Below are 9,901 nucleotides of genomic sequence, written 5' to 3' on the forward strand. Positions count from 1 at the left end.
ATGGGAATGTCCTGTGCATTGCTGCTTTTCCTTAAAACTGGCCAGCACTGACTGATGGCTCTCTATCCTTTGTTTAAGGTCTCAATTGAACAAGGGGACAACTTGATCAGTTGGCATAACATAGGTCACAAAAATCATGATCTGTATCCCATTGAAGAGAGTAGAATCTAGGTCTTGGAAGCATAGAAGTGGCCATCTGAGACACTACCATATATATCTTCAAATCAGTAGCAGAACAGTATCCAAAAACTCTGAGAAGTAAGTCTACAAGAGGCCCAACCTTATCTACCCTGAGACCAGAAGAACTAGTCTTTTCTGACAGTGGATGGATGGTTCTGGATAGAATGGGAGAGGAATGTGAAGCAAGCTGAACAGTAAAGAACAGAGGACTCCCTGAGACTGTTGCTCCAAAACACTCTTTAAATCCAGGATGGAGCCTGTCACCTAAAATATTTCAGTGAAATAGCAGAGGAGCACAAAAGATATTTCCCATAAGACCAGTGTTCTACTTAAAAGCCATCCATTGGTGGCCAAAAGGTCAACAATTGCTCAAAAGCAAAGATGAGAAGCAGATGAGGCAAGGAATCTGAATTATTAGAAATGGAGCAAATAGAGGCAATTAAGGAGAATGTTGACATACCGTAATAAAGGTAGCTAGTGTCACTGAACAGTGTGTGTGGAAATTGTCAAATAAAAGTCTAACTTGCTGTTTAACTTTCACTAAAGGCACAATTAGGTTTTTTTTTTAACGTGAGCAAAAGGAGGAGGTAAATTTTCCCCCCAACAACCAAACACACTTATTAGATAGAAAATACAGTGTTCTCTAGTTCCTGGGAAAAATTATTATTAGACTAATTGCCCTATTTCTGTAACCCATCATCATCATAACTCTTCTTTATTTTATGAAAGCAAACAGATTTTTAAAGAGCGGGGGGGAAATCTTTAGCCATTGCCTAAATTTTAATGAGTTTAAAAGTACATTTGGGTCCTGTTACCTCATGGCTCATTATTACAGAAGGTCAGTTTAACACTGCCCCGTGGAACATCCTGTAACACAGAACAAAAGCCTGTTCATGTGTCACAGAGCCCAGGGGGCGTTAGGAGCCCTGAACCTGCCACCAAAATTTACAGTAGTGTTACTCTGTCTACCCATCTTCCTGCATTCAGCACTTCTTGGAGGGAGGGATTGCATAACAATGAAAGTTTCACTTTTCAAGGAGAAGAATGAATTGGGGAGAAGGGGTGAGCAGGGAGAAAAGTGCAACAATGAATGACTGGAAATCCTAAGTCTCTGTAAACTTTCATTAATATTAATAAAAACAAAACAAAACAGATAACCTGCACACTAAAATCAGGCTGCTCTTTGAATTCTTGCTCTCAGGATCCTAGATAAGGTTTTGTGTCTCTGACTTTGTTTTCCAGAGATCATAACTGTTGTTCCAGTGTTGGAAACTGAGCCTAGAAGCATCATTCTCTTGTTTCTGCCTTTCCTGGCTGCAAAGTAGGGTTAGAGGGCCTCAGAGCCATGGTTACCCTCACATTTTAGCCTCTCAGGGATTTTCTATCCATGCCTCTGCCCATGTGTAGTTTTACAAGATGATAAGACACCTTACCAGTTTCCATCAAGTTAGTATTGACTCATGGAAGTCCCAACAGTACAGAATAGAACTGTGGCAGATTTTACCAGCTTTTCCCCTAAGTGTCTCTGAGTGAACGTGAACCTTTCCATTAACAACCAAGCACATTAGCCATTTGCACTACCCAGGGACTCCCAAAGATAATAATATGCATTTCTGGTATTTAACGGTTGTTACTATCTTTTGGAGGAACACTCTTCTAAGTGGTACTGCGCTCTTCTGTCAATTTGCTGTACTGAAGTAACCTGGGGTTGCTGGGATGCTGAACCTTGTGCCATTGGGGTTTCAAAATAGCATAACAGTTACCCATTGTGAACAGTGTTTAGTGGAGCTCCTAGTTTAAGACAGGTTTGGAAGCAGGAGTGACCTCCACTTCCTAAACAGCATGTCTCTGGAAACTCTATGAACGTTGAGAAACGACAATAGTTATAGAAAGGCTTCAGGTCTTTTGTTCTTAGGGTTGCTATGAATCCTGCTTGACTCGATGGCAGTCAACAATAGTATGTTAAGCGCCTTACATAGTTGATCCCATTTACTTGTCACACTAACATTATGAAACAGAGGAAAGTCTCCATTTTACAAATAAGGAAACTGAGGCCCAGAGAAGTTAAGAAATCTGTCCAACGTCAATGGTAGAATGGAAGGAAAACACAAGTAGCCAAGTTGCAGAGCCCAGTTAAACCCTGTGTAAATCAGTGGAGAGTCCATTACCTTCCTTGCTTTGCAGGAAGCTTCCCTGAACAAACTTGCATGAACCTGGCTCAGATCCCTTGTGATTTGTTTTAGAAGGAGCCTGGATAATCACATGCCCTTCTAGTCCTATCTCTTCTATAACCTTGAGAAAATGTTAAGCCTTAATCTCAGGGCCAAGTATGTTACAGATTCCTATAGCACTCTTCATTTAAAGTCCAGCTTTATGCTGGCCTCAGTGGGAAGAGGAAGATTAAATGAATGTATACATTCTCGATTTTTACTTTTATCTTTCCCCTTTACTCTGGTTAGCTTGTAATTTATAGTTTAGGTGGAATTAGACTTTCCACCCTTGCCTCAAACTTTGCAGCTTATAAAAGTGCTTTTATTGGCCCTCAAAAACATTCTACTTCCTTTGAGTAACTGTCCAGAATCTTTCATGAAGTCACTTTTTTTTCCTGCTTGGCTGACATTCCCATTTGGATTACATTTAAGGAGAAGGTCAGTTGAGGTGAGGCCAGCTTTAAGTATGATTGTAGATACAATGAAATAGACTGCTTTAAGCAGCGTTGTTGTTAACTTGTTTGACATTTGAGGTCCAGTAGGAACATAAGCAAATAGAGGAAATTTTCTGAGAGACGATTGTGTCATTACTATTCCTAGCAGGCCAGAATTGAGTGGTTAAGGAGAGGTCTATGCCTGGCCTAGGACACCAAACCCCTGTTGTCTCCAAAGTTCCACTACCGAAAACTTCAACCATGGGACAAATATTAAGTGTTCACTTAATTCTCTCTGTATGTGTCTTTGGAGAGGTTACCCACCCAAACAAACCTCTACTCCTAAAGCACCACCAAACCACTGGCCTCCTTGGACTTGTTCCTCTTTATGTTTCATGGTACTTATCCACTCCTGGCTTTTTAGGATCTCCTCCTGCTACCACATCGGTATTCTTTTCATTGTAAACTTGGGAGGCAGACAGCTTCAATGAGTGAAGCCAGCCGGATAGGACATGTTTGCTCAATGCAATGCACTGTTGGTGTTTTAACTGCTGTTCCATAGATATTGATTGTGGGTCCAATGAAAATGAAATCCTTCCATATTTTCTGCATTTATCATGATGGTGATCAGGTATCATGATAAGGTACTGTTGAATGGATAGGGCTCACAGTGGCACTGTGAACACCACATCAATACCTCACCCTACTTTGTTCTATCATCACAGTCTGCACCATGCTCAAACTCATTATTGCAGCCTCTGTGTCGTTCCATCTCCTTGGTGTTGGTGTGGATTGTACTAATTCTACCTCCACAAGGCCTCTGAGACCCACTCTGACCTACTTCTTACTAATAGAAATTATTCTGGTTTCTGAACTTGTAGCTTCTCAGCTCTTGTCACAGCCTAATAATTGTTCACCCCACCAGCAGTCTCTCACTTCTCTTTTTGAGATTTATTTATCAGACTGTGGCTAGAGTCTTCTTCCTAAGTCACAAGAAAGATCTTGTCATTTACTGCTTCTCATACTTTTGATAGCTCCTACTGGCTACCCCAGAAATTCTCCAGTCAGCCTTGCAGGCCAGCCATGCAGGCTGTGTTGTAAACATTGTATTCTTCTGTGCGTTTATCCTTACTGTACTCTTAGGGAGCTCTGGTGGCCTCATGAGTAAGGAGTTGTACCACCAACACAAAGGCAGATGGTTTAAATCCCCCATTGACTCCACAGGAAAAAGATAGACCGATGGACAGTCTCCTCCTGTGCTATTTATCACCTCTGAAAACCCACTAGTGGGTTCTCAGTGAGTCAGTTTTGACTCAACAGCGTTGAGATGTGTGCTGTTTGTTTTATTCTTAGGCATGATTGTTTTCTTTTTTTCCATGTACATGTTAGTTCGGTTTATCTTTCATGTCTCTTCCATAAAGCCAACCTTTAACATTCTGGTCACCAACCCCAAGTTCATGTGTGAACATGTTTGCAGAACATATACACACATACGCTGCCATTCTGTCTTTTAAACTGCCACAGCATTTTGTCAGTCTCTCTCCATTTTCTACAGTTTTATGTTGCAAGTCATGTTTGCAGATTGTCTCCCTTCTAGATAATCAGTTTCATCATGGAAGACATGCTTTATCCTCAGTGAATTTTCCCACATCTTTGCGTGCTCTAAACATCGCACAAACTATTGTAAATTGAAGAGGTTTGGGTGGGGTTGTTTGATGGAGCATCATTGTGTCTAAAAGGGCTCAAGCCAAGAGAAAAAAAGTCAAAGCAAAATGCATTCATTATATATATATTTTTTTAAAAAAAGTCTCAGCTCTCTAAGAGGGAGCTGAGAAATAACCAAGCTAAAGAAATGTATATTCTGCCTGTCTCGAATTTAAGGCGTGCGGTTTTCAGAGGAGGGTCAGCCCAGTTTGGTCTGCTTTTCACTGGGGCCAAATTGTGCTGACAATTGTGGAAGCTTGGATTCAGTGCCAGGGCCGGAGAAGAATGGGCAGCGTCTCTCAGACACCCAAGTTCCCACCACCCTGGCAAGGTAGCACCTTGTACCGTGCCACTTGCGCAGAACAAGTTGTGCCCACACAGCCACAAGATGTCCCCTGCTCGCATCATTGGCAGGTCTGGGACTTTCCCACAAGCCATATGGGTCTGTTCTTCTGTCCTTGTATCCCAAGTTCTTTTTGTAGCATTGTTTTCTCGAGTAATTGGCTCTTAGAATAGAAGCTGCTAACCCTGAGGGCCTGGAGCCCATTGACTTTTCTGAAGGAAGTTTTTACTTCCTTCTTTAATGGAGGTATCCTTTCCTTCCTTTCTGAATTGCACAGACTTACCTAGGGAGAGACCAAGTCTATGTATTCACTGACTCCACACTGACAACTTTAAGCGCCTGGCGTGGTTATTTCTCTGATTGGAGCTGCACAGCTCAGAATTCTCTTTTGGATTCTACCTCCAGTCCAGCCCTACCTGTGGCTTTTAATTCTTTGTTTCGGGGGTGAGAAAAAACTTTAAATTCCATCAGTATCTTCCTTTTTCAAATTCATTCTTGAAAATAATTTTTTTTAATTTTTTAATTGTGATTTTGATGAAAATGTACAGAAAAAAGAAGTTTACAGAAAGGTTAGGTTTTCATTCACTCGCTGTTCCATCTTTCCCTCCCTCCCCTTTTCCCCCCTCCCGTAGTCCATTTTGCCATGCACTTCTTGTTCCAGATTGTTGTCATACTAAACAAATTCTTTTACAGAATTGTAAGAGCTGTCGCCTTGCAATTTTGCTTTGTAACCTTGACACTTCCTCTCTCTTTTTTATTATTTTCCTTTGAAGCAGCACTGGTGACATTACAGCTTTAGACACTTGATGTGGCAGAGGTGACCACCTCCCACACTGCTTCTCATGTGCACACCATCAACACAATTCCTCTTTTATTTACTCTCTAAATTCAGCTCCAAGTCAGTCTTTTCCCCACCACCCCATCCCCCATCAGTCTTTATAAATACATCATGTTTGTCTTATACTTTTAAACCAAGCACGAAAAGGGCTGTTGCCTTTCCTCACATTGCCTAGGTCTGCTTTTAGACATCTTCATTTCAATAGAAAGCCACCACCACACTTTTTAGCCAAGATAATTTGCTTTTGAGCATGGGAAATTAAATTTGCTTACATGTCTTTAAAATTGAGAATTGGGTTCTGACAGGAACAGTAAATTGCCTTGCACTAGTCCGTGTTCTAGCTCTGGTGGCCTAGTGGCAGGAAGCTGCACTGCAGCCCCGAAGGCACACAGTTCGAGGCCACCAGCTGCTCCATATGAAAAGGATGGGCAATCTCCCTCTGTGTGATTCACTGCCTCTGAAGACCTGCTGGAGGGTCATCTATGGGTCACTTTCACCTCTACAGTACACAACAACAACAGTCCTTGTTCTAGGAGCTATGTTGGCATAATCCATAGCTTTTTTCCTTTATTGTTATACTTGTAATTATCCATATACATTGTGTTTCATTCATGTACCTGGTGAGGTGGCAGGGGGAGGGTGTATGTGTCACACGTTCCTTTATTAGCCCATATTTTTTGCGCTGCTAACCTGAAGGCTGCATGTCTTGGGCTGTTCCTACCCACCAGCCACCAGCCCTGGGAGTGGATAGACAGTAACCTCTTGTTGAGATGTACAGCTTGAGAAACTCAATCATGAGGTGCTGGAATCAACTGAATGGCAGTGAGTTTGGTTGCCAAGGCCTTGTCCAGCAAGTAATCACAATCTCCCTATTGGCTATTATTTTGAAAATATAGTAAGCTCAAAACTCTTGATGCAAGCTAATCTCCAAGGATGTTTCTGAATTGATATAAATGCCGAGGATTTATACATGCACGTAACTTGAGCTGTGTGACAGAACATTTCATGTAATTCATGTGAGAACAGATTTATACTCATCAAACCAATTTAAAAAAAAACACAAAAAAACCCATCTTTCTTTAAGCTTTGTCTTGTTTTGCTTGCCATTTTATGCTTCTTGACACAGATCTTCAATATGCCCCAGTATTTTCTCTCTGGTCTTCTCAAAAAGTAAGACTACTGGCTGACTGGCCAGGTCTCTCAGAAAAATAGCACAGCTGAACCTAAAAGTAGTGCTATTCATAAGATCCCTGCTGTCTACAACTGCAGTGTTGGAGAAAGGCAGACTATTTTATAAAGACCTCCTTTTCTTTAAAGAGGAAAGAAAAATACATGGTGTTTATGGAAAAGAGAACTGGACTGTTCAGCTTTCTTTTAGTAGCCATGTCTGAAATGGAAGTGGGGAAGGTCATAAATACACACAAGCAATTGCATCTTTAGGGATGATTCATACTGGCTGTGTTGTCCATAATGGAAAATTCAATTGGTTAAACAAGATCAGCCAGAGAGAGCTGCCCACAGGCTCCTCTGTCATAGTGGATGCCAACTATCTTGTGACAGACTTGGTGTATGAAAATGAATGATGTTTTCTCTCTGTCTCTCTCTCTCTCTTTCTCTCTCTCAGTTCATGACTAAGAACCCCACCATGCGTTTGGGCAGCTTGTCTCAGGGAGGTGAGCACGCCATCTTGAGACATCCTTTCTTTAAGGAAATTGACTGGGCCCAGCTGAACCATCGTCAACTAGAACCACCTTTCAGACCCAGAATCGTAAGTGCCTAAGGCTATAACATTCAACCAACTTTGTTCTTTCTCTACATGTCAAAAGCCTATCAGGCAAAACAAAAAGAATGGCCAGATCAGAAGCCCAATTCGATGCTGTATTTGGCAGCCTCATCCTGGAAGAAGCCAGTTCCTTACCCCTGAGGCAACATTCATCCATGTGCTTCGTTTACTTCTCATGGATTTTCATTTCTCACTAGCCCTGACCCCATCCTCCTTTAACCTCATTCAGAACCTTCCAAGTTCCTGAAGGGACAGAACATTTCCAGTTTTCTCCAGAAAAATTTGACAACTGAAAAATCCATTGTTCCTAACCTACTTTGCTCAAACCTCTCCCAGTGTCTATTATGCCTTTCCAAAAGTCCCAAGAAAGTAGAAAAGGATATGAAATGTAAACTGACTTCTGTGGACCAAGGCTTCTGATTCAGAGGGGCCAAATCTGTAATAGCTACTGCAGCTCATAGCTCAAGGCCAGAACAGACCACACCTGCTATATCTGGAAGACCACTGAAAGAAACAGGGGTACCTCCCTGAGCTGTGCAGCTGGGGGGAATGGTATTCCTCATTTAGGTCCAGCTCACTTTCTAGAAGCTGAACTCTGTGAATCACGTAGCCCATAGTGAGAAGGTAGTGAAGCCAGGCCTAGAAGTGAGTGGAGATTTATTAGGTGTATCTAAAGGCGAAGAAAACACTGACTCTAGCAAGAGAAATGATAATTTAACAATGGTTGGAATGACACTATTCAGTGTTATAGAGCTCTGCTGGCCTAGTGGTAAGAAGCTGTGCTGCAATCCCAAGGGCACTTCGAATCTACCAGCTGCTCTGAAGGAGGATGGGCAGTTGCCTTCTGTGTGATTCACTGCCTCTGAAAACCCATTGGAGGGTCAGCAGTGAGTCAGCTCCAGCTCAGTGGCACACAGCAGCAATGTTAGTTTATAATGATATGAAACACACAACCTTTCCCACCACAGTCAGTAACAGATAAGCACAAGATTGATCCAGTACCTGGTAACTCCATGTGTGTCAGTATAGACTCCATGGGGTTTTCAGTGGCTGATTTCTTTTCTTTTTTTTTAAAGTGATCACCAGGGCTTGCTGCTGAAGTGCCTCTAGATGGACTTAAACCTGCAGTGTTTTGGTTTGCAGCCAGGGAGTCCTCTCAAGACCTCCAGTTGGCTTTCTCTGTAACAGCCTGCTTAGCTAGCGCACACTGGGCAGCCAGAGGCGACACTGCCTCCCTTAATGGACATCCCCAGATGCTCCTCTGGGTTTAGGGAGCACTTGGATTTCAGAGGCTGGGTCTGTAGTGTGGACTGCCTGGCTGACCCAGCAGGGCTTAATGCATCCGAGAGAAAAGTGAGAGGCGCTTTTCCCCCACACTCAGCATTTCTTGACGTTTCTCAGAGAAAAATCTCTTTAAACAAACAATAGGTAGGGCAATTGTGATTTCCTCAATCTCTGTGGAGAAATATGAGCTCCAGGGCCCCTCAGTAAGGACATTTGAGAAAGAGAATGTTGGCGAATGGAGAATCAAGTGTGAGGGGCCCAGCTGGTTCAGATGGCCAGCTAATTCCTTACCCTCCCAGTGTCGGGCTGGCCTACTCAGTGAGATTTTCATGGGGTTAGTGAATTGGCAGTTACCAAATGCCTTAATAATACACAATGCCATGGACTTGCTATAAAGTACTGTTTAATCATTGTTATCTTAATAATGCTGCTGCTGGAGCTACAGAGCAGCTCTCTGAAGTCACCGGCATGGGCTCAGACCCATGAGAATGAGGAAGTCTCAAGTGCATAAAATCTGACCCTTGTTTCCTTTCTGACAGAAATCCCGAGAAGATGTCAGCAATTTTGACCCTGACTTCATAAAAGAAGAGCCAGTTTTAACCCCCATTGACGAGGGGCATCTTCCTATGATTAACCAGGATGAGTTTAGAGACTTTTCCTATGTGTCTCCAGAACTGCAGCCATAGCCATGGGGAGAACGAGAGATGCTATGAGAATCAAGATTTTTCCAGGAATTTCCCTGTGGGGAAGTCTCCAGCCTCAATCAGCCTTAGAGCAAGACCCTAAAAGGAGCGGGTAGAGAATTCCATGAAGGACAGAGCTTCAACTATTTCAAGTCTCAAGTGAATCCTGGCTCTGGAAATAGTTGATATTGAGGTGGCATTTCAAGAAGCATCTTGCTCAGTCTGTGTGGTGGTGGTGGTTGTGGGGGGAGCTAGAAAATAACAAGAGCCTCAAGGAGAAAAAGTATGAAGAACAAACTCAATGTTAAAAATTCTGAGCCAAACAACAAAATCAAGAAAATGGAGGGAAGAGAAATGAACTGAGGGGAAATAAAATTCTGAGCCAAACAGGCTTTTCACCTCAAGAAATAAATCAAGACTTTGTGTATGGACTACTTTGTGC

At 42.5% G+C, this 9,901-nt stretch overlaps 1 protein-coding gene across 1 annotated transcript in view; it reads left to right on the plus strand.

Moving 5' to 3' along the window:
- PRKCH (protein kinase C, eta) overlaps positions 1–9,633 on the plus strand; it is a 326,526-nt gene extending 316,893 nt beyond the window's left edge. Inside the window, exons 13-14 of the mRNA XM_006891785.1 lie at positions 7,334–7,477; positions 9,316–9,633. Coding sequence (XP_006891847.1) covers positions 7,334–7,477; positions 9,316–9,462 — 291 coding nt within the window. The 3' untranslated portion in view covers positions 9,463–9,633. The remainder of the gene's footprint in view (positions 1–7,333; positions 7,478–9,315) is intronic.
- Positions 9,634–9,901: the final 268 nt, after the last annotated feature.

Source organism: Elephantulus edwardii, unplaced genomic scaffold (genome assembly GCF_000299155.1).
Source record: "Elephantulus edwardii isolate Elephantulus edwardi_28Jun2011 unplaced genomic scaffold, EleEdw1.0 scaffold00104, whole genome shotgun sequence".
Lineage (NCBI taxonomy): Eukaryota > Metazoa > Chordata > Mammalia > Macroscelidea > Macroscelididae > Elephantulus > Elephantulus edwardii.